The sequence below is a fragment of the Saccoglossus kowalevskii genome, chromosome 3, assembly GCF_978046115.1.
Source record: "Saccoglossus kowalevskii chromosome 3, keSacKowa6.1, whole genome shotgun sequence".
In the NCBI taxonomy this organism is placed as follows: Eukaryota; Metazoa; Hemichordata; class Enteropneusta; family Harrimaniidae; genus Saccoglossus; species Saccoglossus kowalevskii.
The window spans coordinates 36,656,883-36,684,455 of record NC_140643.1 but is presented as its reverse complement, the minus strand read 5'-3'; the positions used below and the strand labels follow the sequence as shown (position 1 = coordinate 36,684,455).

The 27,573-nt window shown below is 36.8% G+C and overlaps 1 protein-coding gene and 1 long non-coding RNA gene across 3 annotated transcripts in view; both read left to right on the top strand.

The window, feature by feature from the left end:
• Positions 1-14,862: 14,862 nt before the first annotated feature.
• LOC100377344 (uncharacterized) lies at positions 14,863-18,343 on the top strand. Its single transcript, XM_002739492.2, has 3 exons — positions 14,863-14,955; positions 16,774-17,740; positions 18,222-18,343. Exons 1-3 carry the CDS (start codon positions 14,863-14,865, stop codon positions 18,341-18,343), a joined length of 1,182 nt encoding a protein of 393 aa, XP_002739538.2.
• A 3,794-nt stretch (positions 18,344-22,137) lies between these two features.
• LOC144360711 (uncharacterized) overlaps positions 22,138-27,573 on the top strand; it is a 28,515-nt gene continuing 23,079 nt past the window's right edge. Inside the window, exons 1-2 of one of the 2 annotated variants that reach the window (XR_013422290.2) lie at positions 22,138-22,256; positions 23,629-25,452. This is a non-coding gene — a long non-coding RNA (uncharacterized LOC144360711). Of the gene's footprint in view, positions 22,257-23,628; positions 25,453-27,573 lie in introns of those variants that run through there. The other variant, XR_013422291.1, reaches the window with a different exon arrangement.

Here is a 27,573-nt window from a genome sequence, read left to right as displayed (position 1 = left end):
ATTTGTAGTCAATATGTAGTAAGTACCATGTCCAGTAATGATCGACTTTTCGGGAAAAAAAATGTAAATATGTTTGAACGTAGTATGTACGTAATGACCAACTTCTCCGATGTTTCACCGGCCGACTTCCCCACTGGCCGACTTCTCCGATGTCCACTGGCCGACTTCTCGCACTGGCCGACTTCTCCGTTGTTTTGCTGGCCGACTTCTCCTGCTGGCCGACTTCTCTTGTTACCGATTCCAACACAACAGATTGTATGCAAACATAGCAACACAAGTAGTACCAAGAAACTTCAATCTTTAATACATACGTTTAATTGCAGACTTCAACTTGACAACTTCACAAACCCTGCCACTGTACATGTTTTGTAAGTTTCCGTAAATAATCATACAAGTCCAAGGGCCTAAATATTACCAATCGCCAACTTGCCATCTATTTCCCTCTGACCTCTCCTAAAACATGACAGGTTTGTTCGCCCTGTGTTACCTCCACTTAGAATTAAATGTGCTGTGTTGGCGCCTTACCGACCTGCCAGCTAATAGGCAAATTTTGCGTCTACAGATAGTTAAATATTTCTTATTGAAATTAATAATCCCCATAAGCGTTTTCCAATATAGATAAATTGTAGTACGTAACAAACTGTATAACCCAGTCTCAACAATGAAATAAATAAATGTATATATATTTATTTACATTATTACTAATGCATTGTAGTCCAACTAATTCAAATTGAAAGAAATTGCAAAATAAAATATTCCATCAGTTATACTCCACAAAAGCATATTGCGGTCAGTGTTATTAACAAAAATATTTGTTTATAATTTTATAAACTGGCTTGGCAATACCAACCCCAATTAGATATAATGTGTAAATATTTTAATAAATAAAGATATACTAACAAAAATGAAATATTAATTATTTCATATTTTATTATATAACCTGCACAAAAGTAATCAATATCTAGTCTCATCGACTTTCGAGCGAAAAAGGGTTGAAGCCAAAAATAGGATAGGTTACTTTTAGAGGTGCTCGGGGAACCAAGATTTGTAACGTGAATCACTCGGGCGACGAAAAATCAGTGATACCTGTAATAACTACAGTCCATGTGTAATAACTAAGGGTTGAGAGACTATTTACCAAATCAAATATTTAGCGTGAATGCCTTTCCTAGCGAAAAATGGTTTAGGTCAAAACAAAAAAGATAAAGATAAAAGAAAAAAATTTCGCCCAATCATCCATTTTGGGGTGATATATCATTGATTCAACCCAGTGGTAACATAGCTTGTTTATTAGTGTCGCCCTGGAACCAAAACTTGGGATGTGAATGACTTGGACGACAATATAACTAAGAGGTGAACGACTACTTACCGCGGCGATAAGCTACGGTGATTTGCAACCCCAATAATATTTTAATTTTAGTAAGCGAAGGTAAAAACCGTTTCAGATCTTGAACGTTCTTTAGTGTAAATACATTGATGGTCTAGCACGGCGAATGCAATATAATGCAAGTGAATTACCCTACTAAGGTTTAAATATTGTACATGTATTTGTATGGGATGTCCAATATGGCGACTCAGGGCAAAAGCATTGTTATGCAAATTTGCTTTGGTTGAAAATTTGTTCGAGTTCTCTCGGTGATAGCTACGTGAATTTGAACCAAAATGTTATTGGCAAGACTCAGTCATTTTTGTTTGATTACCTAACGTTTTTAGGTTCATGTGCTGCAAGTTACAGAGCACATATCTAAGCAAATAATCAAGTAAAGGCATTTTCGAAGTCGAAATTGCCAAACTCTCCCTTTTTACGCAAACTGGGAAGTTAGAATTACTAAATTATATTTCAAAAGTGGTGTATTTTAAGTCCATGGAGGTACCTCCATGTTAAGTCTAACCGGACCGGAAGTGGGAATTTGTTAGTACTCTAAATATCCAAACATATTTTAGTATAAGGTAGTAACCAGCAGGATATAGAATTTCCACACTGCTATAAGTTAAGGCAATGCATAACTAGGTATACAGAAAAAATAATAGAAGTTGGATTTTGTGAAAAAAAAATAATGTAAACATATTCTGTGTAAAAAAAAAAATCAAATTCCTAATTGCAGGTCACGTGTTGCGAACACCTATTGGTCGTGTCTTGTACGCGCTAGACGTACGTTTTCTAAAACTCTGAGTCTGAGCAAAACCACTACATGTACGAGTTCGAGTCAAAACATGTCACCACGGTAATGCTCATAGTACTGTTTTATCATTTCTAGAATGTTACTATTAAATAACTAATTATATCCAAGAAGGAAAATATTTATGTATTATTTCTAGTATTGTATTAACCAAGGCACTTTTGCCTACCGCCCTTGAGCAGAAGGCAAGACGCGCACAGTCAGCTGGCAGCAGTGTCCTTGGTGTATATGATAGAGGGAAGTTGAGCAACCAAAAAAATAACTAAAACTTGCGGTTTTCATCATTTTTGTAATAAAGACATTGTTCGAAAAACCTGCAATTAGACAGCGAAAGTAGAACATTCCGGAGGGGTCAAACGGAAGTGCCAAATACAACTCGTACAAATAGAACGTATCGTGTCCAGCCATTGGTTGGCCACATAGAGGTCAAAATACGAGTTTTTGCCTTAGTTATTTAGTCACGCTAGTTAAAAAGGCTAGATTGACGATTATATTTTTTGGTAAAACGACAAAGAAGTCACTTTGCCAGTCTACCTGAAAAAAGGAGTATAGTTTATTTCCGGTTTCCGTCTTTAACATTTTCTCGGATCTGAAAATCCTAAATGGGTGTTTTTGAATATTTTTATCCAAAATAACCTCCCAACACCACTGAGCCTGCTCAGAATAAATAATTAGCTTAGATTGTAATGTAATTTTGGTGATGACCTGATCTTGATCTTGATCTGTGAGGGGGATTTTGAGAGGAATTATAGTGGTGATACTGAAACAAATTCAAGTCCTGGTAATAAACAAAGACCTGAATTAACTAAGTCAGGTTGTTATTAAAGGTACATCAAGGTTTACTCAGATTTATGAATGCAGTTTCTTGAGCATGTATTCATGTATGAGATATAGTTTGGTTGCACTTTTGTTGTACTCTGAGTTTTTCGACTCGGATCAATGGTAGTTTTCAGTACAATACTAGATTAAGGGAAATCACTTTATGATGAGTTGTACCCACATAGAGTACATAATAATTCAACTGTTTGCAGATGTTTCATGTATTATTTTAACACGAGTATTTTATAATTAAATGACGGGGGACTGTGACATTCAAGTTTTGTTTTCTTGTGAAACTGTTTACTGTGTACTCTCATCACACGGGAGTTTTTTCTAAGCTTCTTTTGATTGTGTTATGGCATATGTATAATTATTGTTCTTATGCTTAAATAGTGGTATTCATTCGATGTTTACTGTGTTGCAATGAATACGTAACAATGGTTACTGTATTTAGATAGAGATGTTATATGACTACTATTCCAAAAATTGATTAACTTTTTTTTATTACTATGATTACTGTGTTATGATGAATAAGTAACATTGGTCACTAATTTGAGAGAGATGTTCAAAGATTACTATTAATGATTACTTGTGACATATATTACATTGGTTACTATGTTTTGATAAAGATGTTTAATGATTTTGTTACGTTATGGCAATTGCATGTATGCAACCTTAAACAAAACAATATTTCTTAAACTTAGTAATTAACAAAGACTGCAATTACTTGGTTACAGTACCATGAATAAAGAATGCATTGAAAATCCCCACTCTGTATTTAGTAATACTAGCAGTGATTAAAAATTAATGGGCTTCTTGTGGCTATACCTCTTTGAGAAACAGCTCTGGACACACCCAAATGGATATTTATTGCATTTGCATCAATATTGACTGTTTATTGTTCATATTAAATCACATCTCAAAACAACTATGGTGATAATCCATCTCTTGGTGTATTGCTTGAATGAAATGCCCATCTCAAAGAAATAGTTATGGACACATTTGCAGTTTAAGGATTTTAGACAAAAAGGGCAGTAAATTCGTCAAATTTGATTGAATCGCAAAATAACAACTCACTGTATTATGTGTGAGTATTGTGTGCAAATTTTCAACTGAATCTGACAACGTTTGTGATAAATCGGAATAGACATGAATAAAAACAAAATGACCACCAGTCATCCGTTTTGTTCAAATCTGCAAAAAAGAAATGAACATGCACCTGTAACCCAATGTGCATAATCAGTTTGAATGAAATCGTTCTATCTTTGAAAAACTGCTTTTAAATATCGGAATTTAGCCACCAGTCGATCATGTTTTATCAAACTGTAATGAAAATTGACGTGCATATGCATGTCCCAATACATTATCAGGTTTGAACGAGATCAGTCGAAGCATGTCAAAAAAATGCCTTGTTCATACCCTATGTTCCGAAATCCCCATGTTCCAAAAATTGAAAAAAAACAAACAAATTACATGATAATTAAAACACCACAACGATCGGTCACTACTGAGGGCAGACTGGATATTAACGGGTCACCGATAGAGGGCTTATATGTCGTCAATTACCTTAGCGTCTCTATTGACCAGAATATGGAAAGCTCACATTGATAAAATTTGCAAAATTATTGCATCAAAAATTGGATTAATTTCACAACTACGTCATTTTGTACCTAGAAATATCCTTATTCTCTTATACAACTCCTTAATTCTACCACACATTACATATTACCTCGAAATCTGGGGTAATACATATGCAACTCTACTTCAACCAATATATCTCTTACAGAAATAATAGTACGCCTCATCACTTTCTCTGATTCGTATTCCCATGCTGCTCCTCTTTTCAAAAAACTGAAAATACTAGACATTTTTTCACTTTGCTAGTTACACACCTGTTTATTTGTCTTTGATCTCAGCAATAAATATTTTGTACATGATATTTACTACTATTTGGACCCATTGTCCCATAATTATCAAACCCGTTTAGCATGTAGCTTGAACTATTATACTCTAAAACTGAATCTTACACTCAACCAACACAATCTAAAATACTCTGCAACAAAATATTAGAACTCATTGCGTGATGAATTTAAAACCACCACTAAAAGACATATATTTAAAGCAAACATTCAAAATTAAAATAAAAAGAGAACATATTTTGACATTCTAAACATTTAATTATCGTGATCAATAAAATAAAATACTCTAAAGAGAAAAAACGACAAATCACAGTTACTAAATAAACGCTGACTTTCTGTTGAAAAGGATAAGTGCGTAAATGGTGCATGGTGTTTGATGGGATAGCCGGTAGGCTAGTTGGCGATCAGCTCCGATAAAAAAACGTCAATTTATAACTAAATGGGCCCCGTATACGAAGTTCAAAAAAAATTATTCAGTCTTTAGAAGTCACTTAGTTTATTACTAGAATATATTCTGCTGTTACAATTATTATTTCTGACCGTTTTGCGATAGTGTTTTCTAGAATGAAGGCAGCATTTACAGTTCATTCGAAGTTCAAAGTTGCGTTGATACGATTCGTTCATACAGTGTAACAATGTCGACGCCGGTGATCTCTTACCAGTGCGCAACGTAGCCAAAATAAAAAGCATGATCATTTGAACACTGCTATTACAAAACTGGTAGGAGGTAATAAATTTGGGGCGAAACTATTAAAAAATCAGTTTTTGGCTGTTGCAATGGCAGTGGTGGGCCAGGATTTTTTTCCAATTAGTGACGGTAATGATCCACCTGTCAAGTATGAACAAAATCAGCCAAGCCAAAAAAATCACAGAAGAATTAATACGTGAAACACTGGAAATCACACACACACACACACACACAAGTGATTTTAAGGGCAATCCTAGCGGAGCGGATCGCCAACAAAGTCAGAGTGGATTCGAGCAAAGATAATGCATTTTTTTTTTACATTTTTTTGGTATTGAGAAATCAGCACTGGTTATATTTGTGGAAATATGAGGGAATCATGTCAAACTGTCGCGTCATATCCACGTGCCGTCTATTAGGCATCTGTAAACATAAGAGTGAAAGTTTAAAACGCAGAACATAGTGAGCGTCAAACAGCAGTTTCGTCCGCGTGCGCTTTCAGTTTTCATCGGCGTCGAATTGGCAACCCTCTGCTTAGGGTTGGACCATTTAATTTTTGAGGGGGTCAGCTCAGTGAAAGGCAAATTTTTTTTATCAGTAGGTTTGCTTGCATTTTTTTTAGGAGTCCACCATATCCAACATTTTTTTTCCATCATCTTCAACGGAGATAGCAAAGACTTGATATTTTACTGCCAGGTGGGATGGATTGAAACTTTGATAAGGGTTGGTCCCTCAGACCATCATAAAACATCCATCCTCTCCTTCCATATCGGAATGCTGAGGTGTAATGGCCCATTTTAAAGAAAGTTACTCCATGTAATGTATACCTATAATAACAAAAATTACGATATTTAGATTTATGAAGCGAAAGTTTGCAGAAAGCACAAAGCTACTAGTTTAAATACAATTTATGTTTTCTACAAATTGCTGTTGATGTGCAAAAACAGAATAACTTCATAAACTCACATTTCTCTGTCCAGTTTCAATGTCCTCGGCAGATCAGATACACTTTGTAGGTGGTCAGACCACATATCAATGGTCAGTGGCAGTATTGGGGGAGTGGATGTGATAAATCTCCTTTGTCGATACTTTCTTAAACCACTACACTGGATAGGTTCACTGAAAAAAAATATGATAGAATTCCTGCATTAAATCCCACAAATGAAGCAATGTCATACATGAACCATACATGATATACAATATCAAATGCATAAAATTAAACAAAGACTCACTCTGTAGAATTTGATGCATCAGGGATCACCTTCCCACATGGTACTTTACACTCATCAGCCCATCTGTCCAACATGTTCTGCACTGGATTGTCACATTCATCTGTGGCACTGCAATCAAAGAAATAAAATTACATGTATATTCAGAAATATATGATACCTAACTAACTAGCTCCTAACTAATACTGCATTTCTGTCAAGTATGTTTTTATAATATTGTTGAAAATATAAAATAAATTAAATGGTATTTACATTATAGCAAGTACATTGTACTATATAACTCACCTTAAGACAAGTTCGTGTGATATCATATTTGTAACTCTTGATGGACAGTTTTCTGACTGGCACTCACTCCACTGAATGTTTTTCAGCCATGGACCAAATTTTTTTGTAAAGAGCTCTTCTTCTCCCCATACATCAATGGTAGCTCCATGGCTGAACTGAAAATTTAGAAATATCTTCAGCCATTCACATTTTCCTTCCGTAAAAAGTCCATGATCAAACATTTGAAACACGTCCAGTAAAGTTCCACAAAACACTTCAGTGCAGGTTGACAAACATTTAAAGAAATGTGATGAAGGATTCAGTTGTATATATATATATATATATATATATATATATATATATATATATATGTAGCATTGTTAACCAATTATCCACAGGACAAGTGTTGACAAGTTTTATTCTCATTCCTTCCACGGTGCATTCACCTCCCCATTTTGGCACAGTTGGGTAGTTATATGTATTTATTTGGTGTAATTGTTGTCAGTGAGGCTGTATCATCAATTATGTCATCAGTACTAATTTGGCTATAAACATGTTTGGTGATGATATCTTTTTTCTGTTGTACTTTGAAGCCTTTTTTCATTACTTCTTTCTTGGATATACCCATGATTTCCATTAAATAATTATTCAGGGTTACTACACGCAGATTTTTGAATCCTCCATGAACAATATCAAGCCAATTTAAATCTATTGCTGACTTCTGGTCCTGTTCTTTACTTTCTCTCTGTCTCTCAATTTCTTTTGCACATGCTTTGACTGCCAAATCATATTTGTGTTCTACTTCTCTCATGACCACCTCTCTAAGATCTTCCCCAGTATATTTTAGTATGAATTGGGTCTTTTGTATCATTTCCTTTTTTTTCTCATATGTATTGTTCTTGTCAATTTTAATTTCTTTGCCATTTTTACACTTAACTTCAATAATTGGATCTCCAACTTCTGCAAGGATCTTATGTAGTTGTACACTTGGGCAAAAATCACCAACTTCTCTATGAAGGGTGTCACAGAAAGCCAAAAGATCAAGTCCATACAAGGCTGGTAAGTTTCCTTTCAAGATTTCATCATTAGTTGCATACTGACATCCACTTTCTTTCTCGGCAGAATAACGAGGAACTGGTGCAGGTACTCGTTGGACATGCCCCTCAATATCATTCCAAGCATTGGAACTGTGTTGTTGATGAAATGTACACAAATTGTTACATGCAGATGAAATGCCCTCAATACGACAGTCATACACTCTATAATGTTTATTAAAAAAGTCCATTTGTTGACTATAGTATGCACTACCTGCACAAGCGGCTGATATGGCTACTGATGATGCTGACGAATACTTAAGCAAGTATATCTCATCGAAAAACATTAGCTGGTGTTTTTCATATTGAGGTGTATATGCCGTTATGTTGGATTTCATTGATTTTTTTCCATCAATTCTTGAAGCAGCTTGGTTGGCACAATTCCTACCAATTGCAACTTTGATATCCTCATCATACTGTCTGCGTTCTTCAACACTCATAGCCAGCTTTTCAGATCTAGTAGCTTCTTTAAAGTCAGCAGGTAGATTACAGTGTTTGAATCTGCCATCCCCAAGAGCTTCATTTATATCTCTCATTACTCTTTCAACAACATGCATCTTGCTATCTCTGGGAGCAAAATGAAACCGCACTTGCATCAAGAGATCATTTAACTGAAAATACTCAGAATTTCTGATTTTGACAACCTTTTCTTTGCATGACACACCAGGACCACCATCTGAACTCTGGATATTGATTGGTTTGTGTTTAGGCAACTTCAGTGAATCTAAAAACTCCCTAAAAGTAATACAACACTGAACTGCATGTGTATAGATTTCTTTTATTTGACTGGTTGTGAGAGCAGTACAATTATCTATTGTATCTTTGAGCTCGGTTGCCACTGTTGACAGAAATGTTGCCAACTTCTTTATCACTGCTGCCACAAGTTTCTCATCACCATACTTTTGAAGAGCAGTTTTTATTCGTTGAGTTAACACATCCAACCTCATTGTTTCTCTTTCCTTGTGATCACCAGGCCATGTATGTAAATGTGTCGAAATGGGCGTAGTGCGAGTGGTTAGTGCTAGTAGCACTAATCCGAAAAAGTACTAGATCTAGTACTAAAACGGCACTAGATCTAGTGCTAAAATGTGCACAGTGCGAGTGGCATTGTTATCGCATTGTCAACGACGTCGAATAATAAGAGGGACATCAACAACCACTTTCACCAGGCTGATTAATTCGCTGAAAATCCTGCTCTACTGTCATCAGTTCAAACTGAAATAGTGAATCTCTCAGGAAGATTAAATCAGAAATGCACAAGTTTGGCAGTGGTAGCAGTTGGTTATCTTGTACAGGTACCTCATGTTTCTCTCTGAAGGAATGTCTCAACATATACAAGTCATTTTGCCAATTAGTTGCACTGCTTGGATAGCAGATTTTGGGTTTGCATATTACTAATGGCTTACAGTTTATCAATTTCAATTTGTCTGATTCAGGAACTTCTTCCTTTTCATGGATTAATATCACACCAGGGGATACATAGCCAAGTCATATGCTGGTGTATCAAATTGTAATTTCTTATCTGTTGGCTGCACTGGTGGATGTACAGGATTAGAAAATCCCACAGATGTGCCTGCTCGTATATAGCTTTTATTATCCAGTGCTCTCCGAATTATATATTTTCGCAGGTGTTTGTTGCAATTTTTGAAAGCAAATCGTTCATAATTCCGGGCAAATGCACGGTTATAATGAATATTCACATGAGCATCTGCATAATTTTTCTTTGTTCTAAGGTAGGCCCATGCCTGTCTCCCTCTATGTTGCAAGCTTTGACGAGACCGTGTATTTTTTGGTTTGCCCCAAGATCTAACAGTTTCACTGGATTTTATCAGACGTTTTACTCCCAGCTTTTTCAGTGCTCTATTGGCTATTACTAATAAGTCTTTGTTGTACAGTCTTCTGTCCCTACCAACAAATACAGTGTTCTGTGGACCATGTCTCCTTGAATATGCTTCTCCTTGCTCACATAACACATCAATGATAGCATCTTCTGCCTTTCGGTCTATACGAAACAAGCCCTTGCCTTTCTGTGACCACTTTGACTTCTTCCACTCTGTTATCACATGCCTTCTAACATTTTTTTTAAACTTTTGTTGACCTGACAAAGATTTAAAATTTTTTAAGGTAGCGAGAAGGGAAATTTTCACTTTTTTCTTCATTTTTCAAAAATTGATAAAACGGTTACTTTAGACCTTGATACATCACCCCAGGTTTACAAAAGATCGAAATTGCGAAATAACGTTGCTCAAATTAGTGTTTTAAAACACTAGCAGAAAAGACTACAACTGCCGTTTCGTGGATATTTGCATGGTGTTTATCTTTGGAAGGAATTAAATGATAAAATCTTATCTGTATACTCTGTTGTTGACGATTCTGATATAACGGGTGATAAGCTTCCAGTTGCAAACAATGCGTGTTTATCTAACGTCCATTGTCAGCATTATTGTCAGTCGAGACTTCGTCGGAGAAACATGGTCATACAGTACTCATTTCGCTTAACCTTCCGCTATTACATCGACCGCTTATCGCTTAATTTCCGACCACGCGGTCTTGTCCGACCGGAAACCGACCGCATTTTAATCGCGTTTTTTTTTTTCGCTCGCTCGCTTATTGAAAACAACATTGACCGCTCGCCCAAACACTGAAAACTGGCACATGGGTGGTCGAAATGGTGGTTTTGATAGTGAAGTGTGAACATACAACTAGTATTAACTATTATTACATTCTGAACGACACTTCAAATTTAATAGCTGTATTACACTTGTATCGTGAAAGCAACTGAACTGGGACCTCTTGTTACGTGTTTTGGGTGCTTGTTCTAGATGTAATATTTTTATTTTAATTTTAATGAGACAGTTACGTGAAAAAAGCCTAGGTAACTCCTTTTGACAGAGCAGAGAAACGAGGAAATGTTAGTGATTAATTCCAAAAATAACGATATCGAATCCACATCGGTCCAAGTCTGGTAAAATTTGACATTCAATTTTTAAAATTAAGTCACGATCATTGAATGAGCTCGGTCTATACTGTATACGTACCGCAAAAGTGTTCCCACAAAAAAATATTTTCGACTAAAAACGGCCACATGCCCTGAAAAAATCAAACAGAGCTTGACATGTACGCATAATTTAATGGGCTTAAAAGAAAAATGTGTCAAATTTAGTTATAGCCATAACTATTTGGTGGCCAGTCGATGAACAATTCAATGTCCTTCAGGGCTGAAAATCATCGACGCTACTCTGGTTTACTTTATTTCACAACTTGCAGAGAAAACTGATTCGCGTGAGCTCTAATGTATCTTAGCCTAGTATGTTCTTTTTGAACTAAGGTCAAATTCCATCAGTTTGTCAAAATATATGTTTTTCAGCGAATAATTTTGAAGCCTGTCACAGCACAAACAACTATGTGAATCGACGCCGGAGATTGGATTATACGACGATCCTTCAATTAGCGTCAAATATGCTTTGTTACAACATCATTGATTGGCTGAGAGTCACCTGATCGGAGCACGAACTGGGTCACAGAACCATATTAATCCGTATTATCAACAGGACTTTGCAAAATAACCACACCCACATTTTCAATCTTTTTTAGCGCGGAAGTTGCCAACAAATGTAAAAAAAAATCGTGAATTTCATAGATTCGAATAAAATAAAGCAAGCGATTGATAAGGATGATTATTAATATTTTCCCCGATGCTCTTCGAATTTTTATTTTTTTTATTTCAAGGTAAGAAATGGCTAGTTGAAGTTGCATCGTCTTCAATGCGGTTGTTTCACCGCGAACAACTCTAGCTCTGTTTTGGGCATGGTTTAGTTTTGCGATGTAAAATAAAATATATATTAAAATAATAATACTTGATTAATTATTTGGGGTTTCAGCCCACAAATTACGGACAAGATCTCCATGAATTACGGTCAATGTTTGTCTTCTCTCGGCTGATTGTCACGGTGTTGATCGACGCCCTTCCTAAACTCAGTATGGAGAAACCAATGGGGATCGACATTCCAAACAAACAATCGAAATTATCAACGAAAGACGAGATTTTTCTAGATATTTACAAACATACTGTCATGACAAACATATGTAAAATTAACAAATACACAAAGATGTGTAATATTAGGTTTTATTTTAGGCTTAGAAATATTTTCTTTCACTCAGCCCATGCATGTAACTGCCATTTAGCTTTACGGTCCTTCAGCATCGGGGGAATACAACAATAATTATACAAAACACATTGCGAAGACTCAACAATCAGGAAAGAAACCCCAGACAACCATGTCGTACTTGTGTTGAAATACATTTTGTATTTCACGTCAGAAGATTGTTTAAAATAAAATATTCAGTCCACGCCAAAATCGAGGTCAAAGGGTCAGGTTGCGTGCATATAATTATATATAGTTAAAACAAAAAAGTATTTGAACTTTTGTCATCTGTTCAACATCTATAAAAACCAGAAAGACAATTATAAGACAATGTGAACCTCGGAAATTATTCTGTTAGTCCGAATTTTAAAAGCGCGCGAGCGAGCAGGTGGGCGGTGATATTTCGGGGTTTGCGCGGTCGAAAAAAAACGGAAATTGTCCGGTTGAATTCAACAAGCGGTCGCAAAAGCGAAAGAAAAGGGTGATTGGAAAGCGGAAGCGGGCGGGAGGTTGTGCGAAAGGAGTACTGTAACTTTGCACAACTTTCTTTTAAATCGTTTTATTTTCCAAGTCAATATTCTATTTTACTAATACATTTTTTTCTAACGCAATGGCGAAGAAAAGAAAGAAAGCGTTGACAGACGAGGCAAAGAAAAATCTGCCACTCAGTGTCGCACTCTGACACAGCAATTTTTTTTCAAACATCGGCCATTTTGTTTCACCATGAAAACCGTTTTATTAGATGTCTTATCTGAGACACTTGAAGGATTAGCTTGTTTGTAAACTGTCAGCGTGTACAGTGGGACAGTAATGTTTGTCAGAGGATTATCCCTCGTTGTTCGTTTGCATAACAATAGAAAACCCGAACGTTCCTGGAGTGCGGACTCAAATGCCAGCAGTTTTCTTCATTTTTCGCGCTCGAGCTTGAAATTATTCATTATCTGACACTCTTTATGAGTTCTATGATATCAGTGGTTAATATGTTTGGCCATTTTTAGTGTATATTTATAATAATGCAGCAAATCTACAGTGTTTTATTAACCAAAACTGTTTTTCGCGTTTTTCTCGAGTTGAAGTTTTGATCGAGAACGACTCATTGGGACCGCCGCCAAATCAAGTGCGTTCGGACTTGGACATTCAAACTCGCAGTTATCGTTCAAAAGATAATGATGGTGCGAAATATGTCTGGGTTTTTAAAGAAAATGCTTTGTCACAGAATAATAGTCTGTTAAAGGTGCCAAGTATGAAATAATTTGGGGACAAAAAAACAAACCTGCATAGAAATCGGAATAATAGGTCTTTTGATTATCGGAGACGCATTTCAATGGACTTGATTACGGACAATGCATAACTTAAATTTCACCAGGAAATTCCGCAGTGTGCTCTCGCAATCGCGTACTTAGTCATTTTTACAAGGTTCGCCATTTTTGATGTCACGTGATAATTATGTAAACAATGTCTGTCCAGTTTGTGCGAACTTGCACCTCTATACTTAGTCTTTTGATATATATAGCCTAAATTACTGTTCTGAACGAGACAACAGACAGAGAATGTTTTATTTAAAAACGTCACAAAACCTTCTCGCTACCTTAAGTGCTCTCCATGTACTTCAAAAATCTCTTCCTCTGAAATATTATTTTGTGTCATCAGTCTCTCAAGCCTATCAACGATATTGCTATACCTAGATTCTGCAGTCTTGTCTGCATCTATATCTACTGTTGTCAAATCATATTGAACTTCTTCCATTTCCTTTTTGACTGATGCAATGAAATGTTCATTAATATGAAAGTTATGACGTATGGCAGTTGAAGACATTATTGATGATAATAAAAACAACACTTATTGATGATAATAAAAACAACACAACACATCGATCACGCATGCTCTTATGTAAATAAGACATGTTTCTATAGTCAAAATACATCATATTTTAATAAATCAGTATACAATCAATGCAATTGTTGCTGGACATGTGCTTCTATCGGAGATGCTCTTCTAATAGAGCATATATGGTATAAAATCTAAATGCAACCAGAGTGAAATTGTTTTTGAAAATAATATTGAAACGCAGATAATAATTTTCCCTCTGCTATTAATTAATCCACAAACCAGAATCATTGACATCCATTGATATATGACCTAGTTTCTTCTTGTACTCTGTGCTCCCTTTTCTTGGCAGGAAGAATTGGCATATTATTATGACGCAGTAATTCAAGTGAATCTACTGTGTTTAGAGATGACACGACAACAGCTGATGGAAACATTTTTTTCCCAAAGTCATATAGTGACATTTTTTTTTTTTTTACACTGGTGAAGTAACAATTTTTTTTTTGAAGAACCCTTCACTTTGCAATTTTTTTTTTTAATTCTGACCTCCCCCCTCAAAAATCAAATGGTCCAACCCTTAATTGGAAACTGTGTTTGCGACTCGACTCTGCGCTACGGTCGTCTGGTAACTGTCAAGAAGAAAGTTCTTCACATCTCTTTGATTGTTTCTGCATACGGAGGCCTGTTGTCGTTAAGGGCCATGGCGTTTCTCCAGCCAGGATTGAGGGGCGGAAATACACGATGGATACAGGTACCAAAAGAACAAGGTCTGGAAACAGAAGATTTTCTGGAGGTGCTGGAGACCAACGTGCAAAGCTGGATTGCAGACACTGCTGTTCGACGAAAGAGCGGCGCGGTCAAGAATACAAGTGATTGATGTAAGTACAATTACAATTGGCACTTAGAATCATAGTTAATATAACATCAAATTTTAATGCATCCCTGGAAGATGTCTTGCTCTTACGTTCTCATCCTTTCGGGAAGGGCGCGAGATTTGTTAACACTGGCTATCCTCGGGGGCGGAGCTACGTCACGGACGTTCTACGTTGCTAAGACGCACACCACTGTACCACGTAGACGTTGTGATTGGCTTAGATGGTTGTCAATTAGAACACTCATTAAAATAATTACCCGTTGAAAAATCTGACGGGTTCCTGCAGTGTCGATAGAGGGCTATGCAGAATAAACCAGTCGGGGTGATTTCGGGGTGATTTCGCAGTTACAGGTGATTTCGCGCTAACACCATTTTGCGATTTTTTTTATTGTATTTAAACTACAAAAAAAATTAATCGCCCCGACTGCGCCAGTCTATGCGCACTGCTGTGGAACGCCGGTGGAGCCGGTTAAAACTCGAGAAAACAACACAAACTAAACTTTGAAGTAATCCTGAACAACCAAATTCATATATGTTACACACGTAGGGCTAATCTTGTTACACTGTTCAGGGGACTCTCAACAACCATCGCAAAGCGTGGGATGATGTCACACGGGGTGGGATGACGTCACAATGGGGAGCCGTGCATAAATTAGCATAAATGAGCGACCATGGCCGTAAAGGGGTCATTTTAACAAGGATGACGTCACACTTGGATACTCTGAATACATTTGCATACATAAAATACATGTGAATATAAGGTCGTAATGAGGTCATCGTGAATACATTTGCATAAATTACCATCAATTGTTTTAATTATTTTTAGGGGCCCAAGCCTGTAGGGCGTGGCCCCTATTCTTATTGTTCGGTTTTTTTAGGGGTCCAAGCCCATAGGGCGAGGCCCCTATTATTATCGTCCGTTTTAGGGGCCCAAGCCCGAAGGGCAAGGCCCCTATTATTATTGTTCGGTTTTTTAGGGGCCCAAGCCTGTAGGGCGTGGCCCCTATTCTTATTGTCCGTTTTTTTTAGGGGCACAAGCCTGTAGGGCATAGCCTCTATTCTTATTGTCCGTTTTTTTCTTCTTTCTTCTTCTTTCTTCCGTAACTTTTTTGAGAAAACCGCTGAACCGAATAGTCTGAAAATGCTCTGTGCTGATAGTCTCTGATATGAACTGGTCCAATTAGTTTTGCAGCCATATTGGATTGACCACTTTCTGAGGGTCTAGGCGTCTAGATTTTTTTATGGTATATAGTACAATTCATGTGTAGTGAATATCAGGAATAAAAACTTTAGCGGTCATGTGACTTTTCCCGCCATTTTGTTTTTTACTATTACTATATGACCTATTCTGAAGGTAAGAGAGGTCGCTAGGATGTAGCTAACGTGTAATGGGTGGTAGTCGTAGCACCGTGCATGTGGGGAATTTGTATGGATAAACATTGATTTTCCCATAATCCAATGCGCTCTTCTAATTGAAATCACAAGTGTGAGATTTGAACTGGACACGACTTGCACTAATTACAGCCGATCACTCCTTTGATACCTTCCAATCAGCTGAAAAATACCTAATTAAAATTTAGTAACATCTCACTTTGTGCTCGTTGATCTGCACAACAGCCATCTTTGCTTATATGAGACCCATAAATCTTGCGCATGCGTGGCGCTACGACTACTGCCCTTTAATAACTTGATGCAAGTTGGCTGATGAAAATTTCTATTGTTTTCGTTTGATTACAGGTGTCGCCGCATGAGAATCATGGCCCAGAAGACGAAGCCATGAAAGCAAGAGCGGTAATATGTCGGATGTCGGAAGCCGTGGAGGCCGACCTATCCAGACCCGCAAGAAGAGTCTACAACGCATGCGTGCAGGACGAGCAGCAATTGGAGGACGTGCCGAACTTCGGGACCGTCCGCACCCAGTTAGAGCGCCGCCGAGCTGCCCATGTGCCCCCCATTCCATGTGACATAGAAAATGTGGTAATCCCAGGCGAGTGGGCAGAGACGTGGGGTCGTGGACGGCAGTTTCTCAGCCACCAAGACAATGACTGGGGGATCATGGTCTTTGCTACTAACAAGAACTACCGAAAACTTCGGGAATGCAAAGTGATGTACATGGATGGTACATTTAAAACGTGTCCTCGCCCATACAGTCAGTTTTTCACCATCCATGGACTGTATCAAGGTAGAGTACTGCCGCTCGTCATGGTCCTCATGGCGGACAAACGAATCGGTGCATATCGACAGGTGTTCCAACACGTTAGAGCCAAGGTACAACAACTAACTGGCCATCGCCTGCATCTCCAGCGAGTGGTTGCTGACTACGAGATTTCCTTGATGACAGTAATCGACACAGAGTTCCGACGTACCAGAATCTCCAGCTGTTATTTTCATTTTTGCCAAAGCCTGTGGCGTCGCATCCAACGCCTCGGCATGGCAAGAATGTACAGGCAGGACCAACGCCTTAAGAAGTGTATTCGAATGTTGATGGGTATAGGGTACCTGCCAGTGGCAGTCGTGAGGATGAACTTCCAAAACTTTGTGCGCCGCCAGTCCACCCAGCGCCTGATTGTGTTGTACCCAGCCCTGGAGGACTTTATCCACTACATGGAAACAAACTACATCAATGCAAACGTCACATTCCCTGTCCACCTGTGGAACGTGTTCAACAGAGACCAGGACACAAGGACCGACAATCATGTTGAAGGTAACTTCAATTACTTTACCCAAGAATGTTTTGTTTTTGGTAGCGTGTGTATTGATGCATTAAGTTTGTTTGGATGTGGTTTAGCACCGATTGGTTGGATGTGTAGTTATTACTCTCCAGCTGTTTTTGACTTTTTTATGCCTCTTGTCGGGCGTTCTGTATTGTACAATTATTCGTCTCGCGGCCAAACAGAGACATGAAAACAGTATAAGTAAGAACGACTGACAAAAATGCCTAAAAACACGGCAAAAACAGCTGGAGCCAAGCATCTGGCTCTGCTGGGTACTATAGTAGAACTTCCCTTTTTCTTGACTCGTATTTTGGACATGCTAGGGTCACGATTTTTGGGTGGCAAATAATTTTTGGACTCATTAGAAGGTAGTAAACGGTTATAACTCATTTCAGAATCAGACATAAAATCCAACGTTGATAACAAATTAGAAAATAATCATTGTGTTTTGTCCATTGTTGTCCCTATTAGGCTTCCACACAAGATGGAACAACAATGTTGGACGCGTCCATCCGTCCCTATGGTTCTTCATAAGAAAGATGAAAGATGAGCAACGACTAGTCGAAATGACACTAGCAGGGATCGCCAGATGAGACCCTTGTCCCCCGAGGAAGCGGAAATGGCGAAACCTGCAGGCCCGAATCTCAAGGCTCCGGGAGCAGTACAACAACGGGGATCGATCCCTGTGGCGTTATTGGCGCGCAATAGTTTACAGTATGAAGGAGTTCGTCTGATCACAGTGATCTCAAGCATGGAGGTAAAAGAAAGTTTTTTTTTATTATCTCCATGTCTCAAGTAAGCTCACTCAGTCGGCCAAATAAAGCTGTGTGTAAGCAAAATGTGCATTTGCAAAAGATCTTCCATAATCTGCATGAGTTTCTTTCGTTTCTTGACCTATTTCTTGTTTGTACATCCTGCGTATTCCAGGGGTATTTACCCAGAATGTTCTAATTACCGATGCCTACGTATGATGAGCAACGTAATAGTTGATTTGTGTTCTATTTTATTCATTCATGATCAAATGTTGATTACGATCCTTCGGACGTTTAATATTTGATTTTAGGATGAACATCAATTGAAAAGCGATTCCTTTTGTATTTATTATGCCATATATATTGTACTGTTTTTAAAATAATAAACCTTGTTTTTGTTTCATTGATTTCATCCGTTCGCTCTCTTCATTTCATTCTCGACAAACTTGACATGCGTGTCGGACTCGTGTTCCAGAGCTGGGGTAATTACTCTTCAATTACTGGTGTAAAGAAAATCTCGAAATTTTTGCGTCGACTAAAAAATTATAAGCTATGAACTTAAAGCACCGAGACTTTTGCATCTGGTGTAAAGAAAGTCTTCAAATTGTAAAGACAAAATTGTGGGAAAATAGTATATTTGGGCGTAAGATTTTTTTATAAAACCAGATGTCCAGCAGTCAGACACGACACATACTTAATAGCGTATAACTAGTTGTTTATTTGAAGCACGTGAACATAACATAGAAAAGACATAAATCAGATACATTGAGTGCTTACATGTTTATACCCTCGTGGGGATTCTGAACTTGAGCGGGAAACGTTGATACAAATATTGGCGATCCGCTCCGCTAGCTCCGTTTTGTGTGTGTGTGTCTGTGTGTGTACATTTCCAGTGTTTTCACGTATGATTTCTTCTGTGATTTTTTTGGCTTGGCCGATTTCGTTCAAACTTGGCAGGTAGGTCACACCTTCACCCTAGTTATTAGGAAAAATCTGAAAAAACTGATTTTTGGATAGCTTCGCGCCAAATGTATCTCCTCCTACAAATTTGGGATAAAACACTTCAGACATAGCTCATTCTACTCAGCTTGAGTGTGGGCACAAAGTTACTATTTGAATTTTTGATATCTGTTTTCATTACCGAGAAATTTGACCCCAAAGTTGGGGTAACTTTTCACCAGCAATGGCTTTTAACTCCTCTGTGATTTTTTCGGCTCGACTGGTTTTGTTCGTGCCGTCACTAATTGGAAAAAAATCCTGGCCCACCACTGCCATTGCAACATCCAAAAACTGATTTTTGAATACTTTCGCCCCAAATGTATTACCTCATGTATTACCTCCTACCAGTTTTGTACACAGTCAGCTGGCATCGGTGTCGCTGGGTGTATATGATAAAGGGAAGTTGTGCAACCAAATTTGTCGAGTTCGCCGGTTTTCGCCAATAAAAAATTAACTAAGGCAACAACTCACGGTTTTTCAGTATTTTTGGAATAAAGACATTATTAGTCCCCGTTCGGACGTAGTTCGATTAAGTTCAAACTTCACTCATACATCACACATTATATGGGACATATGCACATGCATTTTTTTCATGATCCGATTAACGATAGCCGAATAGCGGCCATTTTAAGGCCGAAAATGCATCAAAATCGCACATTTTCACCATTCCGGACCCGGATCTCAGTTATGCATGGACAGATTTTGTTCAAATTTGGTACATACATTAAACATAATAGGACCTTGATGCACGTCATTTTTTTTGGATCGGGTTCGAAATGGCCAACTGGCGGCCATTTTGTTTTAAAGAATTCAGTTCTGGATCCGTATCTGAGACATGCTTGGATTGATCGAGTTCAAACTTCACACACACAAGGTACATCATGTCACAAATATGTATGTGCATTTGTTACATGATCTCATTAACGATAGCCAAATGGCGGCCGCTTTAAGGCCGAAAATGCATTGAAATCGCACATTTTCACCATTCCGGACCCGGATCTCAGTTATGCATGGACGGATTTCATTCAAATTTGGTACATACATTAAACATAATAGGACCTTGATGCACGTCATTTTTTTTTTCGGATCAAGTTCGAAATGGCCGACTGGCGGCCATTTTGTTTTAAAGAATTCAGTTCTGGATTGATCAAGTTCAAACTTCACACATACAAGGTACATCATGTCACGAATATGTATGTGCATTTGTTTCATGATCCGCTTAACAATAGCTGAATGATGGCCATTTTAAGGCCGAAAATGCATCAAAATCACGTATTTTCACAATTCTGGAACCGGATCTCAGTCATGCATGGATGGATTTTGTTCATATTTAGTGCATATATTAAACATAATATAAGCTTGATGCACACCAATTTTTCTTCGGATCAAGTTCAAAATGGCCGACTGGCGGCCATTTTGTTTTAAAGAATTTAGTTTTCGATCCATATCCCGGACATGCCTGGACAGATCAAGTTCAAACTTAACATACACATCATACATTATATCATACATAAGCCTGTGCATTTGGGCCAGTCCTTTTAAGGTCAAAAATTCACCAAAATTGCACATTTTCACCATATTGGAACTGAATCTTAGTCATGCATGGGCAAATTTAGTTTAAATTTTTTTTTGAATTGTGTTGAAAATGGCTGACTAGTGGCTATTTTGTTTTACTGAATGCAGTTCAACATCCACATTGTTGCGTATAAGCTAATCAAGTTCAAACTTCATACACACATCATACATCATGGTATACATAATGGGACCTTGCAGCACATCATTTATTTTGCAGATCTTCATCAAGTTTTTCAGATGAAATTTTGACTTTTAACGAATGTTGTATCATGGAGCTTTTCTCTGAGTGCAATCAAAGCATGTTGTATTTTCAAGGTCTGATTCAATATGTGTGACTCATTTTAGTTTTGTTTACTATTGCATAACAAAGATATGTCATGTAAGGCAGGAATGACAGAACTCACTTCAGTATGTGTCATGCCTGTCATGAGTGTCATTCAAAATAATGAATAATAAAGAATATTATGAGTGAAGTGGAGAAAGAATCACACAACTGACTCCAGTATGTATAATTGCCTGCATGTTGTATCATGAGTAACAGAATAAATATATAAATGTCATGTACAGAATAAAGGAAAAAATGACACATCTAACTCCAGTTTGTATCATGCCTGTTATGAGTGCCAGTCAATCAAGAAGATGTGAATATCATGAGCGAAGTAAAGGAAGAATCACACAATTTACTTCAGTATAATGCCTGTCATACGAGTGTCAGACAGAATAAATAATGGAAATATAACTGTCATGTACAGAGTGAATGAAGGAATTGTGAAAACTGAATCTAAATAAATGCCATCCATGTGATTTATGTGCATCAGTAAAGGTTGAAAGAATGTACTGAAGTATATATATAACATGCACATGTTGGTTGAATTTTGAAATACATTAGTTCCAGTGTTAGCCGTAATTTTTTAGGTTGACATTTAATTGTTTTTAATTTTTGATTGAATTATGTTGGTTTATAAATAATAGATGAAGTACAACCTGTGATCTCGCGTATTTCTTTTACGAATTTGGCTTCTTATAAAGACAAAGTAAATGTCACCATTGTTATAGAGGGCGCTATATATTCACATGCGTCACTCTGTCATAGCTCCAGCCATATGCTTGGTATTTCTCGGTCGTATTCATTGTCGGCGTTGCGCGGAATTGCTCTATTGTTAAGGATCCGTAGAAAACGGTGAGTTAATAATTATGAAAGTTATGTGTATTTGCTTGTTATTTGAGTCTTTATCCTGCGTTACTGAAAGTGATTATGAAAGGTGTGCGACCACGCTTTCAAAATGGCGACTGCGAATGAAACAAAAACACGTGTTTGTCAAAATGCGTGTTCATGTACGTAGATGGTTATTTGTAAGATAAATTGTCTCTTGCGTTTAATCAACTTTCGTAAAGCCTTCGACGTTCTCTATTATTATAATGCTATTGAATATTCTTTGAGTTGTGTCGATATTTACGATTATGGAAGTCAACAACCAAATATGATGTTGGAATTGCTGCTGTTTTAGCATCTCGGAATGGCCTACGCTAGGCAGTTGTTATTAGTTTGTACAACGAATTTTATTTTAAAGTTAAAATGTCGTATATATTATCCAAAAGTTTGACATTTTCATTTATAATTGCGTTATTGACAAACATTTAAAATACTGTATGAGAATATCGTTAACAGACTCAATCACTCATGGTATTTTCCGATTAATTACTTTCACCTCAACATCATAATTTACAGATTCCATGGGATGGCCCACTCGTATGCAACATGAATAAAACATTTCATCCCTTTGACTGCCACATTGCTTTATTTGTTATTGGTTTTAGGTTTTGATAAGCATTTTGGTGAATCAAAAATTGTGGGTTCCACTTTCATTTCAGCCACGGTTACTAAAAAAGACTGTTAAGAAACGCCATTGTTAAAAGTTGTGAATTTGCCTAATCCCTCAAGGATTTGCGTCGCTGTGTCTCTATTGCTTGAGATTTCAAGGCCCACCATTTTTTTCATTTTTGTGTCGATGTCCCGCGAATTTGAAATTTTAAGCTCGTTTTCGATAGAATATCCACGTTTAGTGCACAAGCTCTACGAACTACACGTACATTTCGGATGAGTACTCTTTGTGACTGATAACATTCAGAATCGAGAATCGTCATTTATCGTTTTTACTGTTGTCCTGAAAGTAAGCTTGGGTCCCGGAAGAAAAAGTGACGAAAATTCTAACCCCTATTTGGTAATATGGCTAGTAATTCATCTCTCCCAGGGGATTTTTACAATACTCTGGAAACTGCCTTAGACATAGTTTTCGAGATTTCATCGTACAATATTATGGTTATCAAAGGCTTTGGTATTGCAGTATTTACAAATATGTCGCGTTTCTATGTATTTGATCCTCATAGCAGGAATAATGAAGGACTATTGCATTCTGATGGACATGCAGTACTTGTTGGACTTGATAACAAAAATGACCTTTGTGCTTATTTGAGAGAGTTAACATTAACATTAACAGAAAATACACTTGATATGGTACAATTTGGAATTGCACCAGTAACATTTATTCCAGGCGAGCAAGATAATTTAATGGTACATGAACTTGATGTAATGCAGGTTGATGGTAGTTTTTTAACAAGTATAGAACAGTTGCATGGAAAGTATTGCAGAAAACAGTTGGATGACAGTGGATCCAAAAAACTTTCGAAGAGGGAAAAACAAAAATTACATAAAGAGAGGGACAGAATAAGAAAGAAACTGTTTTCCACAAAACAGACTTCATGTGCTGCACAAAAGCATGCAACAAACCACACTAACACCGATTGTTTCATTATTTGTGAAAAACAAGAATATTCAATTTTCAATCCAGTTGATCAGTCATGGCAAACTGAAAAATCTATTGTTTTTAGTTTATCCCCATCTGAATGTATTTTTAATCAACGTGGAAATGGCCTCCCATTAAGAGAGCCTGTAACAAAAGGCATAGTTGCAGATGGCAATTGCTTTTTTAGAGCTATATCTTACATTGTTACTGGTTCTGAAGTACATCATGCAATTGTCAGAGCAAGAGTAGTGGAACACATGATCAAACATAAAGATAAATTCAAGAATATCCTGAGAGTTCCAGGACAAACTGTAGACGAGTATATACAAACCAGTAAAATAGCAGACTTGGGTAAATGGGCAAGTGAAGTTAAAATAGTAGCTACATCTCATTTACTAGAAACCGGTGTTTATACATACATACATGACTGACAAACGTTGGGTACAGTATTCAGGTCAGATGGTAGACGATTCTATGGATGTTGAACAAAGGTCAATTTACTTAAAACATTGTAATCTCAATCATGAGGTTGTTACGCAAATGAAAGATACGGATATGTCACTCATGATTAATAGTTATTTTAATCAACAACAAAGTCAACAGCTTGAACATGAACGCAAACGCAAGGCTTCTTTTCAGCATGCCACACCACTGAAGATTAGTAAAATTGAAAATGATAGTAAACAAAAGACTCCTACAAAAAGACAGAAAGAGCAATTAAAAAGGAAAAATCACAAATTAACAATGCAAACTCACAGAGCAAATAGATCCAAACTGGAAAAACTAGAGGACAAGAGTAATGACAGAAAAAGAAAACAAAATGTTAGAACAAAAAGATCTGAATCACAAAAACTTGAAGACGAGAGTAATGACAGAAAAAGAAAACAAAATGTTAGAAAAAACATCTGAAATAAAAATAAGTGAAGACAAACAAAACAAGAAAAGGATGTAAATGACTAGAACAAATAGATCTGAATCACAAAAACTTGAAGACGAGAGTAATGACAGAAAAAAAAACAAAATGTTAGAACAAATAGATCTGAATCACAAAAACTTGAAGACAAGAGTAATGACAGAAAAAGAAAACAAAATGTTAGAAAAAACAGATCTGAAATAAAAATAAGTGAAGACAAACAACAAAACAAGAAAAGGATTTACATGACTAGAACAAATAGATCTGAATCACAAACTTGAAGACGTGAGTAATGACAGAAAAAGAAAACAAAATGTTAGAACAAATAGATCTGAAATAAAAATAAGTGAAGACAAACAACAAAACAAGAAAAGGATGTACATGACTAGAACAAATAGATCTGAATCACAAAAACTTGAAGACGAGAGTAATGACAGAAAAAGAAAACAAAATGTTAGAAAAAACAGATCTGAAATAAAAATAAGTGAAGACAAACAACAAAACAAGAAAAGGATGTACATGACTAGAACAAATAGATCTGAATCACAAAAACTTGAAGACGAGAGTAATGACAGAAAAAGAAAACAAAATGTTAGAACAAATAGATCTGAATCACAAAAACTTGAAGACGAGAGTAATGACAGAAAAAGAAAACAAAATGTTAACAACAAAACAGGACAAGAATGGCAGAAATAATTTCTAATGAACAAAAACAGATATTAATATCAGATTTCCATTCAAATCCTTCAACGAATCATCTTGCCTTTAAAATGGTTTTAGAAGAATATTTCAGTTCTATAAAATCGGGTTCAACTTGTATATGTAGTTGTTGTAATAGATTCATGTATAAAAGTGCAGTAGTTACATTTAGGAGAGATGAATTCAGCCATGTTGATAAAGATTTACTATCGCAATGTATTACTGATGATGTAGAAGAGGGACATGTACAGTGGCTGTGTTTGACCTGTAAAAAATACTTAAAATCTAGTAAGCTGCCTGCTCAAGCTATTGCTAACAAATTGGAACTACACTCAGTGCCAGATGTATTATCATCACTATGTCATTTAGAAAGGCAATTAATCAGTAGAATTATACCATTTATGAAAATAGTAGCTTTACCAACAGGTAGTCAACATGGTCTAAGAGGTCAGGTAGTTCTTGTTCCTAGCAAAGTGAGAGAGACTGCATTAAGTCTGCCAAGACAAACTTCAGAATCACAAGTTATAGCACTAAGTTTAAAACGACGTTTGTCGGACAAACATTCAGTCACCAAACAGTTCATTCGGCCAAAACATGTCAACAATGCTTTAATGTACCTTCAGCAATACAATCCACACTACAAAGATGTCATTACAAATACTGAATGGACTGACATCAGTAGAAATGAAAATCCTGAATTTTGGGAAACAGTTACTGAACCAACACGTGAAGACAACCATGTCCCTGAAACTTCAAATGATAAAAATGAAAGTGTTGAACAACAATCGGGAACATCTTCACCTGAGGATGACACTGCTTCTATCATAGACTCAGAGGATGAAGTCGATGAAGACAATCCAGAACATGTAAGAAGTGAACTTGCACTGAGAAAATCAATGAATTCATCGACATGTCTTTACCCTAAAGAAGGTCCTACTATTAAAACAAATGAAATATTACATCTTGCGCCTGGAGAAGGCCAAAGACCTACACATATTTTCTATGAAAAAGACTGGGAATCCTTGACATTTCCTACATTATTTCCGTGTGGGAAAAACACATTTAGTGAAAAGAGAGAAACACAAATCTCTGTTAGGAAATATATCAATGCAAGGCTACTTGTAAAAGATGGACGTTTTGCTGAAAGTACCGAGTAAACTTTTCAGTGCTTACATTGGGCAGAAACAGTTGATATAGCAAATAGTATTACCATGATACTAAAAAAGACAAGAAAGGGGGATGATCTAAATGCTGCTAAATTAAGGAACCCTGAACATATTCAAGCTATGTTGAAACAGGATGAATTGTTTGCCTCATTTAAAAAAAAAATACGTGGTCCACAATACTGGAAGGGAATGCAACAGGACATGATAGCAAAAATAAGACAATTTGGACCTTATACATTTTTTCTTTCTGGATCAGCAGCTGATCTATATTGGCCAGAATTAATACAAGTCATTGCCACACAGTATGGAGAACACTATACATTGGAAGAAATAACTGAAATGAATTGGGTGACAAAACGTAACTGGATAGCAAGAAATCCTGTAACTGCTGCTAGACATATTGATTACATTTTCAACAAAACCTGGAAGTCTGTAATATTGAGTGGTATTCACCCCATAGGGCAAATTCTGAACTACGATATCAGAAAAGAGATGCAAAACAGAGGTACGGCACATTTTCATGCTGCTGTTCATGTTATAGATGCACCAATATTGGATAAAAATACTGATGAAGAAGTCATTACTTTTATTGACAAATATGTAACATGTTGTATTCCTAGTGAATTAGATGATGCAACTCTTTATGACCTCGTGATTTCACGCCAAACGCACCACCATACCAAAACCTGCCGAAAAAAGAAAGATGTTGAATGTCGATTTCACTTTAAAAAACCACCATCTTTCACAACAATTATTGCCAGAAAAGGAACATCAGATGATTCAATTTCAGCAGCAAAAAATGTTATCAGTAAACTTATGGAAGCTTTGGAAAACATTGGTACAGATGTTACATTGTCACAGTTACTAGAAGATGCTAATGTATCCGAGGATGATTACAATACTGCAGTGTCGGTG